The sequence below is a fragment of the Sinocyclocheilus rhinocerous genome, unplaced genomic scaffold (assembly GCF_001515625.1).
Source record: "Sinocyclocheilus rhinocerous isolate Xijiao unplaced genomic scaffold, SAMN03320098_v1.1 scaffold574, whole genome shotgun sequence".
In the NCBI taxonomy this organism is placed as follows: Eukaryota; Metazoa; Chordata; class Actinopteri; order Cypriniformes; family Cyprinidae; genus Sinocyclocheilus; species Sinocyclocheilus rhinocerous.
Window position 1 is genome coordinate 645,369 of NW_015659919.1, and position 22,209 is coordinate 667,577.

Here is a 22,209-nt window from a genome sequence, read left to right on the forward strand (position 1 = left end):
TTTTTTATGGTTGTTTACTTGCTCAAGTCAGTAAAGCCCACCCTCAAGTCTATAATATAATAGAGAATATATAATATTCTTTAGTTGTGGTTCACTTAAGGATTTTATCTGAAATCTTAAGTCTGATCACTTAGAGATATAATAGCACACCTCTTAACAATCCACATGATTTGCGGCATGAAGTGTAATTAGCGGTTTGAACACTTTAGCAACAATATCTTGTTATTGCCTCTAAGCTTGTTTGTGTATGTGTGTGTGTGTGCACTTTTCTTACATTCTGCTGTTTTTCCTCTGCAGGCACTGCCATAGCTCAGCTGACGGATGTGTCCAGTCTGGAGCAGTGTGAGGGTGATGGGCGCAGCACGGTGTTTAGTGACAGGACTGGCATGGTGAAAGCTGCTCGCATGCTGCTCTCCTCTGTTACCAAAGTCCTGGTGCTTGCAGACTGCATCGTTATCAAACAGATCATAAGCTCTCGCAACAAAGTACGTATTGTCTGCTGGGTCCAAGTACTTGTGCACTGGCCTTTACAAGCACTCAGAACTCTCATCTTTTCCTGTCAAGTACAAGAGTACACAGGCGCACACACAGGCTAGTGGTTGCTCTCAGATGCTATCGCTGCATGGCCACATATTTAGAGTCCTTCTGCTTTGGAGATAAGTGAAGAGACGTGGCACAGGATAAAGTAGGAGGCCTGTCTTAGCATCCATGTCGGTGAGATGAGGAAGTGAACACTGTCTATGTGTGTGCGCCTGTTTGTGCTCTCAGATCTGGAGCTAATCATGTCCAGTTAGTGATGTTTGGATGGCCAGGCAGCAGAACAGCTCTCCATTAGAGAGAAACACAATTGAATTTGTCCTGACCATGCCTGATAACGCCCACTCTTAGCTAGCTAACCTCAAATAGAGGCTTCCCTTATCAATTTTCTCCCATGCGAGTGTCTCGGACTGCTTCTGCTGAGCCTATTGGTACATATAAGAGTTTTCTTTCCTACACATACTCACGCTTTGCTCTTTAAGCACAGTTTCTGCAGTGTGATTCAACATGTATGACCACTACTAATATGTAACTTAAACATGGTATGGGGTTTAAGAATTGAAGAGTATTTTTCTTGTTTAAGAAACTTTTCCATGTTAAAACTACTATGTTATGGAATTGTTGCAACTGTTGTAGCTATTGTAATACTTAAAAGTATGTCTGTATGTTGCAGTTGTCCAACAAAAAAAAAAAGTTTAATTTATTTTTATAATAATAATAATTATCAGAAAATGTAATAATAATAATCATGTATATATATATATATACATATATGTATGTATATATCAGAGGTCGACCGATGTATCGGTTTTGCCGATTAATCGGCACCGATAGTTTTTTGCTGGAACTATCGTTATCAGCAAAATCCATGCCGATAGTTTTCCGGGTTGCGTCCGTTGCTGGAACGGCTGAGAAGGGTCTGCTGTCATTATACAGTACGAATAAACTTTTTTGTTGGACAACTGCAATAAAAAAATGTATGTATAAAAGAAATGTTATAATAATAATAATAATAATAATATATATATATGATGTATGTATATGTATAAACAATTTTTGCGTATTTTATCATTTTAAAATAATAAAAAATAATTATTTAAGAATTAAAAATCAAATAAGGGGCATTTTATGGTGTTTTTGAGCTAGGTATGACATGAGCAACATGAGCTAGGTATGACACGTTCTCATTTCAGAAAATAAAGAAATAAGACAAAAATTGTTGGAAATTTTTTTATGTATTGATCATATAGCCATGAGAAAGTACAATCACAATAAATCTGATGTAATATCTCAATTGTTTTCTGTACACACTGAGATTAATTGGAGCAAAATTCTTCTTTATTAAGCCTCTTAGTAATGGAAAGATTTTTGGAAGCGATCTCAACAGCTTCACACTCCATGCTCAGATTTGCCACAGTGCCTCTATGCTCTTACTGTATAACAGCAGTTGTCTCAGTTGAGTCTATTTTTATTTCTTAGGACAGACATGTGAGATATAAAGCTCATTTCTAAATAAAACACATTATGAAAGCAACCTTTATGCAGTACATTTTTTTCTCTCAGGGCTGGAGCTGAGAAAAACGTGGGTTTTATGTATGTGTGCAGGTGCTGGTTACCCTGGAGCAGCTGGAGAGAGTCAGCACTTTTCAGGAATTTGTCCAAATCTTCAGCCAATTTGGGAACGAGATGGTAGAGTTTGCCCATCTCACAGGAGACCGACAGAATGTAAGTGACCTCACACACACATACACACACACCCCCCTGCTCACCCTCCATCGTTCCCTCACTTCACTTTACAGATAATCAAACACTGATAAGGACACTTCCTATGGCAGATGTGTATAGCTGGTGTAGATTTACACATCGGATGAGGGGAGAAGGGGAAGATAATGGAGGGATTTTAGTTATAAGAACTGAACTGTGCTGCACACTGCATTTTCAATCAGCAGCTCTCAAACCCCACTGATAAAAACCTTTGGGGTAAGATACACTCGACCGTAGTGCAGAGCAGATGCTAGTGGTGCTTATTAACAGGAATTCACAATTTTAAGACTCGTATCAGGATGTGTTTGCAATGCAAAAACATAAGCAAGATCAGGGAATTGTACTGTGTTTATAAATTTATGCTAGAATTTTTTTCATTATCAATGCTCTGTTGGAAAAAAACCCCATCATACCTGCATATGGTCAAGTTGGTTTTGCTGCTGGGTTGAGATTAGATATGGGTTTGTCAAAAGCTGATGCTGATGTTGATATAGAGCAAGAGATTTTAAACTGGGGTCCGCATGGGGCTGCTAATGGATCTGCTGAAAATTTGCCTGAAAAAGAAAGGTTTTACTGTTTTAGGGGGCATTTCACAAAGAATCATCGTGGGCTAAAACTGTGTCAAATGCAAGATGCTGCAAAAGATGCAAGCGGGCAATGGTCAAAAACTGCATGCTTGCGAAGAAAAACAATGGAATGGAAAAATGCGTTCTTTGTTAAGGGCCACTTATTCTGTTTTTTGAAGACTGGAAATCTTCATTAATCGCTTTATTATTAATTTGAAAGAACTTCATTTTAATTTAATTGTATGGACAGTCATAGAGTTTAAGTAATAAATTAAAACAAATCAAATCCTATTGTTTTATGGATTTCTTTTTTTTTTGTACAAATATTTTTAGAAATGTTTAGAAGTGTTAATTTCTTCTTCAAGGCAATGTAGTTTATGCTTGTATACTATACATTTATACAAATACATTTTTAAATCTTCATTAATCGCTTTATTATTAATTTGAAGGAACTTCATTTTAATTTAATTGTATGGACAGTCATAGATTTTAAGTAATAAATTAAAACAAATCAAATCCTATTGTTTTATGGATTTCTTTTTTTTTTTGTACAAATATTTTTAAAAATGTTTAGAAGTGTTAATTTCTTCTTCAAGGCAATGTAGTTTATGCTTGTATACTATACATTTATACAAATACATTTTAATTGAATTTAAAATATTTCTCTTCAGATTTATATGCCACAATATGCTAACACTCGGTAGAAAGTAGATGCAGTCAATTTAATACAACAAATATTTTTCAGATAATATTTTAGTAAATAGTATACTTTATACTAGCATACTTTATACAAAAAAAAAAAAAAGTTGTCTTTCTCTTTATTTATTCCTTTCCTTTCTAGCTTGTACTTATTTGAACAATGCCTGAAACTTGGTATTACAAGCACTTCCTGTGTCTGTTTGCCTCTTTAAGAAGAATCGCTTTGTATTCCCCAATTGTAAGTCGCTTTGGATAAAAGCGTCTGCAAAATTACTAAATGTAAATGTAAATGTTATACTTTAGTGAAATGACAATATAAATAATAATTACAATAATAATTAAACAATATAAAGGCCAATTATTTTATTTTGCAAACAACGTATTGTCTTTATATTACACTTACAATTTTTTTCTTGTCTCTTGCAAGGTTATCCCAATTTTTGGAGGGTTCTTGGTATCAAAAATGTTGAAAATCCCTGATCTATATAGTAGAGTGGGTTATGGCCAGTGTAGTACTGGTTTACATTGGGATCCAAAAGTGTGCTAACACTATCGCGTTCATTGTGGCTCAATATTGGCCTTCACGATTGCTCGATCACCACATGAAACCATATTAAACCAGCCCCATCAGAAACTGGTTTCAACTGATTTTCTTGCAGTGCATGGCCGGTTCTCCTCCCAAGGCCTCCTCCGGAGTCCCATCATGATTAGGAAAGTAGTAATATGAATATGAATGACACCGAGAACTGATAGGAAAGGCTGTCTCATTTCAAAAAGGAAGCTTCTGTATGTGTTTGATAATATTTCACAAACACATCACGTTCCTATCTCTGCAGAGCTTTCCTGCCAATCTGCGGCCTCCATCTTTTCAGTTTTATTCAGAAGAACATAATAGATAATCACTTCTCCTTTTGTGATTCATGGCTCCCAGCCGGGGTGAGAGAGATCAGGTTCTTCTCATTCTCTCCGTCATGCACACACACAGTCTGTCTGTCAAAAATCCTTAATGCCTCACGAGTGAGCGCAGCTCTATTGAGTTATATTCCAGCTCGCTCCGTGTCGGTGGAAGGCATTATGTCAGTGCTATCTCTACCAAGGACCAAACTGTGACCCTTCATTCTAGGCAAGACCTTGAAAAATGAACACTTCGAATGAATGAATTCAGTTCTGTAGATCTCCTGACAGCCTGCGTCAGATGGTTAAGATTCAAGTCAAGTGCACTTGATTTGTTAGAAACATTAGTTTTATTATGATTCAGTTAGATGTGTTTCATAAGCACTTTGTGGAAATAAATTGATAACACAGTGTAATTCCAGCCTTGTCTGTTGCAAGCAAATTATGAGGTTAAACCTAAGCCGAGATTTCAGAACACTTGAAAGCACTCGAGGCATTGCATGTTTTCTCATATTTGTCTTGTGGATTCTTGTTTTCCTCAGGATCTGAAGGATGAAAAGAAAAGAGCTCGGATGGCCGCCGCACGTGCTGTGCTGGAGAAATGCACCATGATGCTCCTCACAGCCTCTAAGGTAGGATTGTGGAAGAGAGTACCATCTGCTGTCTAAAACATGTTAATATCAACGCATGTATTTGTGCGGAAAAACCTGAGTGTGAATGGTATCATGCAGAAATAATGAGGTGTCAACAAAGTTTCATTTTAAGATACAAATTTAGGAATAAGTTAAACAAATGAGCAAATCATTCGTGGTGGCCATATATTTTGACATATATTATCATTTTGAATATGATTATGATCACATTATATATAACAATATTTGATTATCTATATAATACTTTACATATCTATATCTATATTTATAATACTTTACCTCTGTTCAGAAGTTTGGGGTCAGTAAGATTTTGTTTTGCAAAGATGGATTAAATAGATCAAAAGTGACAGTAAAGACATTTATAATGTTACAAAATATTTCTGTTTCAAATAAATAAAAGAGTCTTGAAAAAAGTATCATAGTATCACAAAAGTATTAGGCAGCACAACTGTTTTCAACATTGATAATAAATGTTTCTTGAGCAGCAAATCAGCCTATTAGAATACTGAATACTGGAGTAATGACGCTGAAAATTCAGCTTTGCCATCACAGGAATAATATTACAGTTTTAAAATGTATAAAAATAGAAAACGTATTTTATATTGTAATAATATTTCACAATATTACTGTTTTTATTGAATGTTTGATCAAATAAAATAATAAAATATTTATATATAAAAGTTATGTATATATGAAATTATATATTGTATATATTATATTCTTATTATATATATGAAATTATATAATAATTATATATTGAAATTTTGCACGAGAACTTTTCCTGCATGCATAAGTAAGAAAACGTGTACACAGTTATTATTGAATGAGAGTCATTATGTATGTTCACCTGAATTGTACTCAAATAATATTTTATTAATAATATTTTATAAACAGATTTATCTGGGAGTCCAAGATCTGCCCAATATTAGGTCTTACTTATGAAAAAGTACAATGTTATTGTTGTACTGCTTTGTACATGTGCCATGGTTTTTACTACGGTAATATCATAATTTTAGTACCATGTTAGCGAATATGCTTGGAGTATGGTATGCTATATAGTTTTCACACAGCACCATGGTTGTCTGTTGGCTATTAAAGTACCATGATATTACCATCTGATACCACGAACGATAATTTTTCATAAAGGTCTTTTCCATAATTGAGCTTGTTCATTCCTCTAAAAAGGGTGTTTTCCTTTCCTTACTCTAAAAATGTAATAGCATCCTGTTTAGATGTCAAATTTTGCAGCCACACTTTTGTTGTTCCTCTGCATTTTGAAGAGAATTTTTGTTCCTCTTTGCCTCTCAGACTTGTCTGAGACATCCAGACTGCGAGTCGGCACGGATCAACAAAGAAGCAGTCTTCCAGCGTATGCGTCTGGCCCTGGAGCAAGTCATTGAGATTGTGACTGACACGAGGAGCGGTGGGGAGGCCAAAGCACTTCCTGTCAGCATCTACGCTGGGATTAAAGACTTTAAGGTGCAGGTGTAGGCCAAGGGCTCTTAGATGGATGTCTCAATGGATAAAGTTTCTCTTTCAAAGACTTCTTTTAAAAAAAAGTATTGTTCAACCAGTCAAAAAGAATATATGCTACAGTTCAAAGGTTTGGGGTCTTTTTTTTTTAAGAAAGAAAGAAAGAAATTGATACTTTTTCAGCACAGGCACATTAAATTGATCAATTGTAAGAGTAAATACATGCATAATTTTACAAAAGAAATTCTGTTCTTTTTATGTTTCTGTTCATCAAAGAATCCTAAAAAAATATTTCAATGTTTCCACAAAAATATGAATCAGGCAAAACTGTTAAAAAAAAATGTTTTGTTTACATACTATATGTGTGTGTACTGTGTATATTTATGATGTAAATATATAAATACACACACATACATGTATATATTAAGGAAAAATATGTTAGATTTATATATAAAATATTTATATTTATATATAATATAAATTATATACAAATATAAATATACATACAAATATTTTAAAATATATATATACATATGTGTTCGTATTTATATATACATAATAAATATACACAGTACACACACATATAGTATGTAAACACAAACTTCTATTTTGAATCGATTAATCGCAATTAATCGCTTTGCAGCCCTAAAATATATTACAATAGAAAACAGTTACTTGGAATTGTAATAATACTTCACAATATTACTGTATATTTGATCAAATAAATGCAGCATTGGTAGGCTTGAGAGACTTCTCTTAAAAACATTACAAAATCTTACCAACCAGGAACTTCTGAATACAAATTATTTTTGGTGCTACTGAGATTGAGACACACTTCACCCATTAATGTGCCCTACAAAGTAGTGATAAATATTTTAATGTTATGGATGGGTTGAAAAACAAATAAATATCCAATAAAATATAAAAAATGCAGACATTAGCCAATAAATGGTATATCATGAATCAGTCTCTCACCAGATGCTTGTATGTGTGTTTCAGGTTAAAGTGGAGGGTCTGAGAGACTCTCTGTACTGTGTGTCCTGTGAGGCTGTGGCAGCTCAGCTGGAAGCTCTGGTGGAGAAAACCGAAGACTTTACAGACTCTGCCTACACCAGCCATGAGCAGAGAGAGACAATCATACAGCTCTGCCAGATCACACGTCAGGAGACCAAACAGCTCATCAGCACATGGAGACACGTGGTAAGAGGGACACATACACACATTGGGGACTGCACCGACCAATCATTCACCGTTTGACTTGAGTCTCACTTGATGGTAACAGCAGGAGGAAAACTCCAAACTGCATCCCAGATTGATTTTGTGTCCTTAACTTGCTCTCTTATTCATATCTTAACACAAATGTTTAACTTGGCTTGTATATCTGTCCTTCACGTCTTTGTTGTACAGTGTGTGAAGGATGTTCTGCATGTCTGTCCTCCAGTGGAGTAACTGCCCATGAACCTCACACCCTCACTGTGCCTCATACATTGGGAAAAATAAGCCTTACGGTGCAGATCTATAGGTGTTTATTCTTTCCTGCTTCCTGCCTTTGGTTTCTTGAATAAGCTATTCAATTGCTGTCATTTTGCCATGATTTCTTTTATTGCGCAGCAGCATACTTTTCAGACAACCTTTATTGATACTCACATGATTTGTTCTGTGTGTGATACTGTTTTATAAGGACTTTGTGCATAGCTAGAGTTGACTCTAAACCTTCTGATGTCTTTAAACCATAGAGGGATGAAATTAAAGAAAAAGTCACACAGAAAGAAAATACCTGAAAAATATGATTTAAAAAATGCATGCACTCTCTAATGGTTTAATAGGAGCATTAATTTGAAGGTTGATATAAACTGACATGGTATTCATTGCTATACACTGAATGGCTTGTGAAAGAAAAACCCTGTTCAAGGAAAACGATTGAGTCACTGCAGTTTTTTTTTAAAATACTTTTTTTCACTTTACATATATAGGAAAATGTCAACATCTTTTTATTCTTATGCATTTGTCCGACGTGACTTCCGGTGCTTTAAATGTGTTTCCTGGGAATCAAAACCCTGACCTCAGCATTACTAGTACTGTGATCTCACAAGAGAACACATGGTGAATATGAATAGTAGCCTAAACTGTATGAAATGCAGGGGTCCTACAATCATGAAAAACCTAAATACTAAGGAATTTAAAATGATTATTTTCCTGGCCTAGAAAAGTCATGGACATAAATGAAATCTTTAAAGTCAAGGAAAACTCCTGGAATTTCTATTAATATAAGATTTGCTAGTTATTTGCTAATCTATTCTGTAGGCTAGAAATTGCACTTAGGTATGTAGTAAAAAGCCACAGTCTGATTTGCAACCACATTTTTGAGTTGAATGATACATAGTGGAATTGGTCTGAATTTGAATGATTTTTAAAATGTCAGTAATCACAACTAACTAAAAAGGTAATGGAAATGTATTGGTTAAAATGTATGGGACCTTTGAAAATGTTTCAGACACTTGATCATCTGGATTTTCAAAGGTCAATGCAATATCTAGAGAACTGGCAGGTAATGCAGATACAATACATTCAAAAATGTGGCATCTGTAAGATTTTTTTTGTCTTTTATGCTGAACAAGGCAAGGCATTTATTTAATAAAAACAGAGTAAAAACAGTAATATTGTGAATATTATTATAATTTAAAATAACAGTTTTAATAATTTTTTATTAATTTTAAATTTATTCCTTTGATGGTAAAGCTGAATTTTCATCAGCCTTTTCTCGAGTCTTTAGTGTCACATGATCCTTCAGAAATCATTTTAATATGCTGATTTGCTGCTCAAGAAACATTTCTTATCATTATCAATTTTCAGCTGTATTGCTCAATATTTTTGTGGAAACAGTCATACATCTTGGAGTGTTTCATGAATAGAAAGTTATAGAATAGAAAACAGCATTTCTTTGAAATATAAATCTTCTATAAGATTTCACTTCGCTTTTGGTCAAATTAAAAAAATTGCTGACCCCAAATTTTTGAACAGTAGTGTATGATTACATTTAGCCATTTCTGCAGGTAATTACACACTCCAGTAGAACACCTTTGAATCTTTATCTACTTGTGTCAGTGTCACTGTTTCTTTATAAAAAAAATAATTTACAGATTGTTAGGTCCCAGAGTTCTTTATATTTATTTGTTGTATTTCTATACATTTGATTGTTTTCCCATATGTAGTTTTTGAGGACGTAAAGCCTGCCTCCAATTAAACAGTTTTCCAGTTTTCATTAGTCTCATGAAGCCAGATGTTTGATGTGTGGTCCTCGTTGCAGCTGATTCTGCCCAAGAATCGCCCACTTAGACAGGAAGAGAGAGACCAACATCTAAAGTGACAATTGGTTTTGTTTTCCATGCTATTTAGGGAAGGATTTATCTGAAAGGGGTTAACCAAAATAATAGCTTAGTGTGGAAATTTGAAACAGTCTTTTAAAATGACGTTATGATCATAATTCCTGTTCTCCAAAAAGTAATAAATACAGAACACAAAGTGAAATATACACTTCTGCTTGTTACTTTTTAGACAAATCCAAACTTCAAATCTAGTGATTTGTTCATCCTCAAGAGCACTCAGTGTATCAACCTGTCACCTTTGTAACATGACTTTGATCCAAATGAAAAGAACCTGTGTACCATCACTCATGGACTCCATAAAACCAGCCGATCGGGTTGGAACTGTCCATTTAAACAAGCTCTTGACATTTTTAAGTGCGTCTGTCAATGAACAGACCATGGGCATGAATTTTCCTCCCTCAAGCACTGCATTTCTTCTTTCTACGAGTGTTTACGACTATGCATATGTCTCTGCTGTCATCAGCCAAAACTTATTTAGAGACAGCGTTGTTTTTACATGGTAATATCTGGGTTGTTCCCCACTTTACCTGTCCACCATTTCAGTGACAGAAACATTTGGAATGTGTTCACTGAAGTGCAATGACTGTTTAAGTCCCAGTGTGCTGTCTCAGAGTAAAGCACGGAAGATGAGAGCACTTCAAACATTCACACGGCTTCTGTGGCGTGTTTGTGTTGACGCCCCATCGTAATCCCGTCTGAAAGCAATCCCACCCACCTGTCTGCCTGTCCTCTGAAGAGAAAACTGCAGATAAAGACTGTCATGTCTAACAAAGTTCATCTTTCAGGTTGCTTGGGCCACTGACACTTGTGTTGAAACTTGACGGCTCTTCAGCATGGACGGTGCACGTTCAACTGGTTGAAAATCATCCTGTTTGCAATGTGTTAAATTCCCTTTCTATCTTTGTTTCTGTTTCTTTTACCCTCCAGCAGCAATTGCTTAAAGCCAAAGAGGCCACGGACGAGGTGGAGCTCTCTATTTTGAAGACTTGTCAGAGTGTCAGTGATCTCAGGCGAGAGGTGAGATTCTTGTGACAAGCTATGCACAGGGATTGAATCCCATGAGCCAAAGCATCTAAAACAAAATCAAAATCTTTCTTCAGAAGCGTCCATCCCAGTGTTCCCTGTATCACTTATGCTGAGTGCCATAACATATTTGCATTTGAATGTCATGAGATAAGAGTAAAACAAAGACAGCATATCTTTCTCTTGCATTGTCTGAACATATAAAAACAAATCGGGCCACTACAATCTGATTCACGAACAAATGACTCCTATAAGTTAATTTCTTATAAGATTAATGTCTCGAAATAACTGCTTTGTGAAACTTAAATCAGTACAATTGCATCTTTATTGCAACATAACAATGTACTGTAACATAAATGATATACAAAATTATTTGTTGACAGGCATTACAGAACAAAAGAATACTAAACAGTATTCTAAAGCAATACTAAAAAAACATAGTCCAGATGCAAACAGTTAAAAAACAAAACAAAGCGCCATTGTCATTTAAACGAATGGCCAAAACGCATAAAAGGTTTTCTATTTTTAGTTGAAAAAGGTGTCATTTAAACATCCCCCTCAGTACAATTGCTGACTGGTTGTTCATACGCTTCATATAATTCATATTGCTCATAATAAATGAAAACACTGAAGTATGTTGCTAAAACAATATGGTCTTGTTTTGCATGTAATTAATACCAGTACTTAGGGAATTTTTAGGAAACACTGCTCAGTTCACATTATTGGACTGTTCCTTTTGTTCAGCTTCATAGGGTGGCGGTGGGAAGGGCCACTGAGCTGCTGAAGCTGCATTCAGATCATCTAGTGCTGCAGGCCCTGAAGGCCTCCGGTGGGGATGGAAACCTGGAGGCCGTGGCTGATTATGCTGGCACACTGACCGAACACAAAGAGCACCTGGTGGAGGTGAGCGGCTCTGTTTAACACTTTGTTCTGACAAAGATTTGATTAGAAAGCAGTTTTCTGTAGTAGTGTAACAGCAGGTCCAGTTTACACCATTGTTGAATTTTAGGAATTTATTCAAATTCAAAAGCAATTAGGATTTGAAATAAACTAATATTATTATGTGTGTTATTATTACACTTATTATATTTGCTTATATTTATTATAATATGTGCATTCAATACTTATTGTGCCGATTGGTACATTGCAGTGCATTTAACAATAGCTATGTTGTATAATCTGCTAAAGTGTTTGAATTTCACTATAGGGTGAACTTCAGTGTAGTGCCATTTACTCTATTTCAGACTTGTCGTTTGCTCTGCCACATTTCGGGGACCGAGCCGCTGGAGATCACCTGTATTCACGCTGAGGAAACGTTCCGTGTCATTGGACCTCAGGTAAACAGAGAGGTTGTCTGCTAGTAAAGTAGGGTTCTGACGTCTTAGCAACTGAACCCTTTTTTTCAAGGCTTTCGGAGACTTACGCAATATAGAGTTTGTTAATAAAAGAACGGAAGAAGATTGTTATTCGCTTCAGTTAGTGCTTATTTTTCAAAAATCACCAATGCTTATTTGACATATTTTGCACTGTTGTTGTTGACTTTGCAGCTCTGATTACAGAAAAGAACAGCAGATGCAAACACACTTACACACATAGGCATAAAATAGCAAGAAAGTGCAATTAAAATGCATTTTCAGCTGGATGAAAAAAACAAATCGTGCATCAAAAGCATCTTTGCGGTTCTTGCTTGTTTTCTTTTTCAATACATATTAAATGAAAAAGAAAAGGTAAGATTGGGCCAATATGCAGAATGTAATATTTAGCTCAGTATATTTGCAGTGCATTTCATCAGCACGCTTCATTAGCATATCTGATTGCGTGCAGGAATGAGCATTCTTAGAGAGGGCAACCTCACCTCACCAGCCAATAACGATGAGGCCTAAAGATCAGGCAGCCAATAAGAGCACAGCGGGTGAGCGGCAGCTTCAGGGGTGCATGATAATGAGTTGCTTTATCAGTAATTCCAGAAGTCACAGGTAATTAATTACCAGCTGAATCCACACTCTCAGCGGAGACGAGCTCTGCTTCGCTGTGTTTGTTTTTTGAAACACCCTCCCAGTAAGCTGTAAATCATAATTATGCAGTTGCCGACAGAGTTAGATGGTGCATTTATGCTGTGGGACACTGGAAAGAAACCAACGATGAATATTGATATTCAGATGTTGCACAGGAGTCGAATTATGCAGTCGCATCAAAAATGACAGTACACTGAGGTTTTTGAAAGAAATCTCTTATGCTCACCAAGGCTGCATTTATTAAATAAAAAATACAGTAAAACAGTACTATTGTGAATTATAATAACAATTTAAACTAACTGTTTTCTATTTGAATATATTTTGAAATGTAATTTATTCCTGTGAGAGCAATACTGACTTTTCGGCAGCCATTACTTCAGACAAGTTTTCTTACCTATGCAACCAGAAAAGGCTCTCATGCTAAAAATACAAAAATAAATATACATACAAACATGCATACATACATATTTCATTATTTTATTATACTACCGTTTAAATTTTAATGTTTTTGAAAGAAGTCTATTATGCTCATCGTGGCTGCATTTATTTAAACATAAATATAGTAAAAAAGTAATAAATAAATAATCATGTAATAAAATAACATTTTTTTTTATTTCAACATATTTTAAAATGTAATTTATTCCTGTGATGGCAAAGCTGTGGTACATTATTTTCAGGATACTTTGAATATAAAGCTGTTGTTGTTTTTTTTAGATTATAATGTATTTACTGTTACATTTAACAAATTTGAATCCATCCTTGCAGAATAAAAGTATTGATTTAAAATAAATATATAAATAAATAACACTTTGCCTAAACATTTGAATGGTCCTGCATTTAAAATTGGCAAGAAAGTTCTTGAAAACAGTGTTAAAAAAGCATTTCCTCTCAGATCATCTCAGCAGCAAAGACCCTTGCTCTGCACCCCACCAGCAAGATTGCCAAAGAAAACCTGGATGTGTTTTGCGAGGCCTGGGAGTCCCAGCTGTGCGACATGGCCATCCTGCTGAAGGAGATCAACGATGTGTTTGAGGGCCGCAGAGGTGCGTTAGTCGAGCTGTTCAGTCATGTTATCAATTTGTAGGCTGACTTTTAGGACTTCAAACTCAAACAACTTCTTTTTCCAGCCTAAGATATGAAAGACCCTTATGATGTTTGCTTATGGGTATGATGTTTGCAGTCACCACAGTACTTACCACAATATTGTAATCTGGTTTCATGGGTGCTTTGAATGCATTAGTAGCAGTTATTTTCAGGTGAACAAAATGTATTTGTTCATGCCTATGGACAGGGCAGCGATAACGTTTTTTAAAGGTCTTTTTCCTCGTGGCCAGATTGCTATCTTTTCCAGCCGCTATAGATGTGCGGCTTTGACATTTACGCTGCATCCACATCCCTCACATGAGGTAATTGAATAGAGGCTGGATAAATCTCTGTAGGCAAGGTTAAGGGCGCATTGCTGTGGCCGCACTGAGATTACAGGTCTGTGAAAGTCCTTTCACTCATCTGTATTTGGACATTGCGCTCAAGGATGCGTTTGAGCGATGGCGGCTCGTCCGAGTGAAACTCTGGTTTTCTCACGGCAGCGCAAAAAGAGCTTGTCAGAGTCTGAAGGAAGGCATCAGTAACATGACAGAAACCCGGTGCCTGGGGAGATGTTTTTGTTCCAGATGAGAGGCTCCCAGTCATCATCAGAGCCAACCGAGATATTTCCCAAAACAAACTGTCATCCCCCAAGATCCTGCCTTTGTATCTGTTCATCCACAATCATTAAACACAGCTATTTTCAGGCTAGACATGTATTTGAACCAAGTTTTATGTTTTATAGTGTCCTGTATATAGATATATTTGGTTTTAAAACTTAAAATGTCTTCCTCATTTTAGGTGATAAGAAAACATATCTGTCTCTACCCAGACCAGGGGTAAGTCTCACAAGCAGTTATGATTTTATCACAAATTTCTCTTACCATATGATGTCCTTCATTATTTACTGATTCATCTATTTTATAGAAACACTCTGCCAACCTGAAGACAGTCAAGGCTGCCAAACTCGACGCTGAGGTACAATTTCTCCTAATAAAACATAATGTATGAACAAAAAAGTTGAAGTAATGATCGTTTTTATCTGTCAGTTGGAAAAGACTGGGTTGAAAATGTTTATATTTTCTATTCTTGACCTTATTTGTAATTTTTGTCCAGAAAATTATAGAGACTTTTGCCATTCCATTTCCAAATATAGATTACAATATTTGCATTTTCAGTCCACGACCCCCAAAACCTAATTTTCGAGAGAAACTCTGTTATGACCTGAACTTCACAAAACATTACAATTGAACTTAATTAAGATTTAAATAACTAAAACGGACAACTGATAAGCCTAAGTGTGATGAAACTGATTTGTTTGTTTTTCTGTATTTGGTCACAAAAATTCATTTGAAAGTCTAAACCTCAAATCATTGCATCTATAACTTTTAGAATACTTTTAGTCTTAGCCAAATGATGTGCTGTGTTATTTTACTATTATTTATATACTATAGCATTTATTCATATTTTAAATTAGCTTATGTTTTTAGATTTTCAGTTGTCATTTTAATAGAAGTAGTAATATTTATGTGCTTTTGTAATATTTATTAGTTTAATAAAAACTAATAAAACTTTTAAAAATATTTCAGTTTACAGGATCTTAATTTATTTTATTTTATTTCAGTTTTAGTTTTAGAAATGTTTATACTGATAATTTATTTTAGTTTCTTGTCAAGGTTTAAAGTTTTAGTTTTTCATCTAATAATTATATTTTATTTAATTTCAGCTTTTTCCAAATACTGAAAACCATTTTAAATGGTTTAATCTCTTAGTGTGGGAATGTTTTTAAAGCTTGAAAATGCAATAAACCAGATATATTATTTTTTAGCACTTTAAAATTCTGTAAGCAATCGAAAAAATTCTCAGTTACCGTAACTTCTGCTATATACATTTAAATAAAAAAATCTGTAATTAGTCAGTATTTGGTTCTGCTTGAAAGTATCCTTGTGGCCATGATCTGAAGAGTCTTCTAATGTTGATCTATTCAGGAGCAAACCACCATTGCCAAGCTTGGGCTGGAACTGTGTCTCCTCACTTCAGATGTGGACTCAGAGGTGGAGCGCTGGGACGAGCAGGACCACGAGATGGTTCGGCTGTATCAGATCATATCCAGCATGGCGTATTCCATGTACCTCTTCACCAGGTAACCCACTGGAAACCTTTTCAGAAACTTCATAGTCCATTTATCAGATTGGTTCGAGTAGTGTTATATTACAAAGGAAATGAAATACAGTGTACTGCAAAGTTTAAGCTTTATGAAAAATGTCTGTTCAGAAGACAAAACCATGTTGTTGTTAATCTGCACTTTCTGTCAACCTACACAAACGGTTTTATGGATCTTCTAAGGATGTTTCATTAACTCTGCTGTTTTGCACTCTGTGATTAAGGGGGGAAGGCCTACTGAAGACAACTTTGGATCTATTCCACCAAGCTGAGGTACGCCAGTGTTCAATCTCTCTCATAAGTTTTTTAATTTAATCTCTTCAAGGTGCCATTAAGAATTTATTTTAGTTTCTTGTCAAGGTTTAAAGTTTTTTTTTTAATTTCTTTTTAAATTTTATTTAATTTCAGCTTTTTCCAAATACTGAAAACCATTTTAAATGGTTTAATCTCTTAGTGTGGGAATGTTTTTAAAGCTTGAAAATGCAATAAACCAGATATATTATTTTTTAGCACTTTAAAATTCTGTAAGCAATCGAAAAAATTCTCAGTTACCGTAACTTCTGCTATATACATTTAAATAAAAAAATCTGTAATTAGTCAGTATTTGGTTCTGCTTGAAAGTATCCTTGTGGCCATGATCTGAAGAGTCTTCTAATGTTGATCTATTCAGGAGCAAACCACCATTGCCAAGCTTGGGCTGGAACTGTGTCTCCTCACCTCAGATGTGGACTCAGAGGTGGAGCGCTGGGACGAGCAGGACCACGAGATGGTTCGGCTGTATCAGATCATATCCAGCATGGCGTATTCCATGTACCTCTTCACCAGGTAACCCACTGGAAACCTTTTCAGAAACTTCATAGTCCATTTATCAGATTGGTTCGAGTAGTGTTATATTACAAAGGAAATGAAATACAGTGTACTGCAAAGTTTAAGCTTTATGAAAAATGTCTGTTCAGAAGACAAAACCATGTTGTTGTTAATCTGCACTTTCTGTCAACCTACACAAACGGTTTTATGGATCTTCTAAGGATGTTTCATTAACTCTGCTGTTTTGCACTCTGTGATTAAGGGGGGAAGGCCTACTGAAGACAACTTTGGATCTATTCCACCAAGCTGAGGTACGCCAGTGTTCAATCTCTCTCATAAGTTTTTTAATTGAATCTCTTCAAGGTGCCATTAAGAGAAATGAATCGCCTGAAAAAGATGGATCAATATATTATTAAAAAGGCCAGCTGTCATTTGTCTGTGAGATACAGTGATCCAGAGCAGGATGTGTGCTGTGAATGGGGAGGAAATGCTGATTAGGCAGTGTGTCATTCTATTAGTAGGGCACACTGGCCACCACCCAAACACAACCTCTTATCTGACAGAGCAAGCGTAGCTGCTCAACATCAGCAGAACAGCACTGCGAAGTTCCTTTCATATGTCTATGTACCTCTTTTTATAGCCTTCGCTGCATTGATGTCATGTTGCAATTCCCATAATTATGAGTTTCCTACTAGTAAACAGTTCACGTCAAACACAATTACAACTTGGAAACTCATAATTTGAAATAACAAAGTCTCCAAGTTATATCACTTGATCGTTGCGACTTCAAGTAAAAATAACCAAAAGGCAGTGACCATATGTTACTTCATATGTTACAAATTTCAGTTTATGCCAGTGTTACCTGATTCGATTTCTTCAAGACTGTGCTAGAGCGTATAGAGGTGATTTAATATAGCTATTAAATATTTTTCCATGGCATTTTTATTTTACATGGATCAATTTTGACATTATGAGCATTGCCAAAGTAACAAACAATTTCTGAGGTTTTGAACTCCTCTGGTAATTGCGATAATTTTGACATGACATAGCATGACACTAATCATTGGATTTGACTACTAAATGCCGCTTTTGTCATTTTCTTGAGACTTCAGTCCTCAATATCAGTGAGATATTTAAATGATTTTTGTGAGTAGATTTCAAGTAGGAATTGGTATTAGATGCTTGAAATAGCTGCCTGGAAGTGTTGCAAATATAATACTGTAATAAACATTCTAATTTTATAAGAATAGGAACGTTCTATAACGCTAATAACAAAGAGAAGCAATATCATTGGAATCACTTTCACATCAGTTTTCCAGCTGATGAATGATAAAAACGTTGACGGCCAATCAGAAAGAGCTTGAGCATTTAAAGCGGCAGACAACAAAACTGCTGCACATAATAAACCGAACATTATTGTTCTTGGTGTGAACAGACCTGTATGTAGAATAAACTTCTTCTAGGCCACTGAAAGTGTGACCTGACCTGAGTCTTTATCTTGTGTCATTGTCAGAGCATGTGAGTGGAGCGGAGCGGGGAGCGGAGTGGTAATATTTCCTTAAGAGCGCAGAGTGCCTTTCTGAAGATTCCGCTCTTGTCTGAGCGGGAATTGGTTTACTCGTGAGCGGAATATTAACGGAGCGCTTGCTTGGGCGGTTAGAGCGACTGAGTGGAGCGCACGTCCATAGAGCGGAAAACGTAGCGGAGCGTCACACCACTCCGCTTCGCTCACATGCTCTGGTCATTGTACATTAGGGTGACCATACGTCCACTTGTCCTAAACATGTCCTGGCTGGGATTTTAAATGGCCTAAAATGTCTGGGTATTGGCTTTGTTTTGCAATTTTCCATATCATGTGAACTTGTATTTGCATTGCTTTTGACTGTTCTCTGTAGATAACACCTTATCACACGCCCCGATTGGTTGATTACATACAATAGATGCACACCATTGGTCAGACTACAAGTCGTATCCTTCAGCAAGTATGAAAACAAAGCCAAAACTCGTCTGTTTTAGGCAATTTAGAAATCCCAGCCAGGACATGTCCAGGAAAAACATATCTACATGTATATGTGCGCTATTAATTTCTTTAGGTTTTTCTTACTTTAAAGGAACACTCCACTATTTTTGAAAATAGGCTAATTTTCCAACTCTCCTAGAGTTAAACAGTTGAGTTTTACCGTTTTCGAATCCATTCAGCCGATCTCCGGGTCTGCGGTAGCACTTTTAGCTGTAGCTTAGCATAGATCATTGAATCTGATTAAACCGTTAGCATCTCGCTCAAAAATGACCAAAGAGTTTCTATATTTTTCCTATTTAAAACTTGACTCTTCTGTAGTTACATCGTGTACTAAGACCGACGGAAAATGAAAAGTTGCGATTTTCTAGGCCGATATGGCTAGGAACTATACTCTCATTCCGGCGTAATAATCAAGGAACTTTGCTGCCATACCATGGGTGCAGCAGGCGCAATGATATTACACAGCACCTGAAAATAGTCCCCAGCTAGGTAACTTCCAACGTGACCAACGCGGCACTAAGTTTGTCTAGTTGGTTATGTTGACAGAAGTTAGCCTATTTTCAGGCGATGCGTAATATCATTGTGCCTGCTGCACCCATGGTACGACAGCAAAGTTCCTTGATTATTAGTCTGACCTTCAGTCTGGATCCAGAACACCTGAGAAGAGATGATGCCAACCCCTCATAGAACCTCAGATGATGCCAACCCTGAAACAACATATAGAACTACCACATTTTGCTATAAGTTTGATTGCATCATATAATAATTGCTGTTAATAGTGTTCATCGTCTGTTTGATTACGTCTTTAATTGATTTTTCATGAGCCTATTTTCAAAAATAGTGGAGTGTTCCTTTAATGTAAAAAATATCTTGATGCACCTTCGTTCAAGTTGTGTAACATTTACTCTGATACAGAGTAAAGCCTTACATTATGGATTTATTTTCCAGGTGTTGTCAGACCAAGGTCTCCAGCTGTGCCACATCCTCCACTCTCTCTCCACACAGGTAACGCACCCGCGTGCCCACCAGGCCCTTATGTACCACAGTTTCATTAGATGCCTGTAAATAAAGGACTGTAATGACTGCCATCCATCTCATTGGGACCACAGAGACGTGGCTATCAGTGTTAGTTAACCCTGTTCTGGCTGGGGCCAACAGGGGCCACTCATCCATAATCACAGAGCCTGACACTTGTGGTGCACTGCACGGTTTGATTAATAATCTTAAACATGCCTGACCCACAATGCATTTCCCCAGCTGCAAGCAGAGTATGGCTAATACAAATTGCTTACGTCCATTTATTTATCCATCAGTTCAAATTCAGCAATTACCTCACTTTGGCAAACCTGTAATGCAGTTTTGGGTGAAAGTCTCAATTAGAGCTATTAGATTGTTAAATTTGTCCTTGCCGTAGGAAGTCCTGAAAGGATCGTAGAAAGGAAAGCAATGCTATATGGATACAAAACAAAACACCGCTATATATGTATATATATATATATATAAAATAACCATTTTCGATTTTAATATATTTTAAAATGTAATTTATTCCTGTGATGGCAAAGCTGAATATTCAGCATCATTACTCCAGTCTTTAGTGTCACATGATCCTTCAGAAATCAGTCAAATATGCCGATTTAGTGCTCAAGAAACTTGTCTTATTATTATCAATGTTGAAAACAGCTTTTTCTCCTTATATTGAGAATGATTTAATATATAGATGTATAATGAAAAAGTAACTTCTAAAGCAAAATAAAGCCACTTCCACAAGTGTAGTCTATCAGCTTGTTTTTACTGAATTTACAAAATGGTCCCGTTCAGCCTGTCATGTTCATATTTTGCATATTTAAAGAACATCATAAAAAATTATGTCTAATGTAGAAACTGAGTCTTTAAGCAAAAGAGCTGATGTGTTAAAGTTTGTTTAGATTCCTCATCTCTCAAATGTTCTACTTTAAATGTTAAGGCCACATATTGTGTCTGTGTTATAGCTGCTGGATGAAGACAGAATCCTTATTCTATCTGAGACAGAGAAGCTGTCAGCCGCATGTCAACAGCTGCAGGTCTGTGCCAAGACTCCGGTTCAGGGCAAGAGCGCCATCTTTCAGAAGGTAATCGAGTATAACTGCTACAGACTGTTCTTGTACATAAGTGAATGGAGCAGACATGAGTAGGGTTTTTGTTTGTTTGACTTGACAGTTTAATCCATTAATGCACTTAAATTCATAATTTAGAATCTGAGGATTCAAATTATATCGATTCATCTTAATTTAGACATTTAAAGAGAACAATATAAACTAAAGTTTAAAGTCACAGGTCACTGCCACATGTGATTAGATAATAAATCTGTTTCTCCTGCAAAGACACTGACCTTACTCTATTTCCTGACTCCATTTAACCTGATAAAATGGCAGGCTGTCCAGGGTCATTCTTCTGTTTTGATAAAGCAAAGGTCACAGCCGGAGGCAGGTTTAAATAGGGTTATAGAGGCTGTGTTCGTGTCGTGCTGTGGAACCAAAAAAACGATCTCCGGAAAAACAAGCTCAATCAGGATCTCCCAGCATGTCTTCAGGAGCCCTCGCGTGGTTTCCAAGCATATTATTTCGCAAAAACCAATTATATGTGAACCAGTCTGTTCCACAAATCACCTGTCAGAAATGTATAGATTGTTGTCGCTGCAAAATTATAGCTTGATTGAAATGTGGACGTACATGGTGTACTTGTTAGCAAAACTGTATTTTGGGAAGTTTAGTCAGCTAATGATCCATCTGTTTTTCTTGTCTCGTTCAGGTCGACTCATCCATACAGAATACCAAAGGCATCTTGACAGTGGTGGTCTATTTACTGCCCATCTGTAATAAGCTCATCAGAAAGGTAGGTAGCAACATGAACATCTGGATTAACTTTTTACTTTTATCCGTATTGGTTGATAATGTATATTTAATTGTGTTTGCTCATCATCTCTATATTTATATTTAGATTACATTCATGCCGTCATCTAACACTCACTTAATCTTAAAAAAAAAAAAGAATAATTTGATGACATTTTTAAAAAAGATTTTTATTTTTGCCATTTTTGCCTTTATTATGATAGGACAGATCAGAGCTGACAGGAAGTGAAGTGGGAGA

The 22,209-nt window shown here is 36.0% G+C and overlaps 1 protein-coding gene across 1 annotated transcript in view; it reads left to right on the plus strand.

The window, feature by feature from the left end:
- Window positions 1–22,209, plus strand: part of LOC107724361 (alpha-catulin-like) — a 68,310-nt gene that overhangs the window by 43,929 nt on the left and 2,172 nt on the right. Inside the window, exons 3-18 of the mRNA XM_016533267.1 lie at window positions 298–485; window positions 2,143–2,262; window positions 5,003–5,092; window positions 6,422–6,592; window positions 7,586–7,786; window positions 10,900–10,989; window positions 11,740–11,898; window positions 12,240–12,332; window positions 13,903–14,053; window positions 14,895–14,932; window positions 15,021–15,071; window positions 16,082–16,236; window positions 16,481–16,529; window positions 20,032–20,088; window positions 21,072–21,191; window positions 21,871–21,954. Coding sequence (XP_016388753.1) covers window positions 298–485; window positions 2,143–2,262; window positions 5,003–5,092; window positions 6,422–6,592; window positions 7,586–7,786; window positions 10,900–10,989; window positions 11,740–11,898; window positions 12,240–12,332; window positions 13,903–14,053; window positions 14,895–14,932; window positions 15,021–15,071; window positions 16,082–16,236; window positions 16,481–16,529; window positions 20,032–20,088; window positions 21,072–21,191; window positions 21,871–21,954 — 1,817 coding nt within the window. The remainder of the gene's footprint in view (window positions 1–297; window positions 486–2,142; window positions 2,263–5,002; window positions 5,093–6,421; window positions 6,593–7,585; window positions 7,787–10,899; window positions 10,990–11,739; window positions 11,899–12,239; window positions 12,333–13,902; window positions 14,054–14,894; window positions 14,933–15,020; window positions 15,072–16,081; window positions 16,237–16,480; window positions 16,530–20,031; window positions 20,089–21,071; window positions 21,192–21,870; window positions 21,955–22,209) is intronic.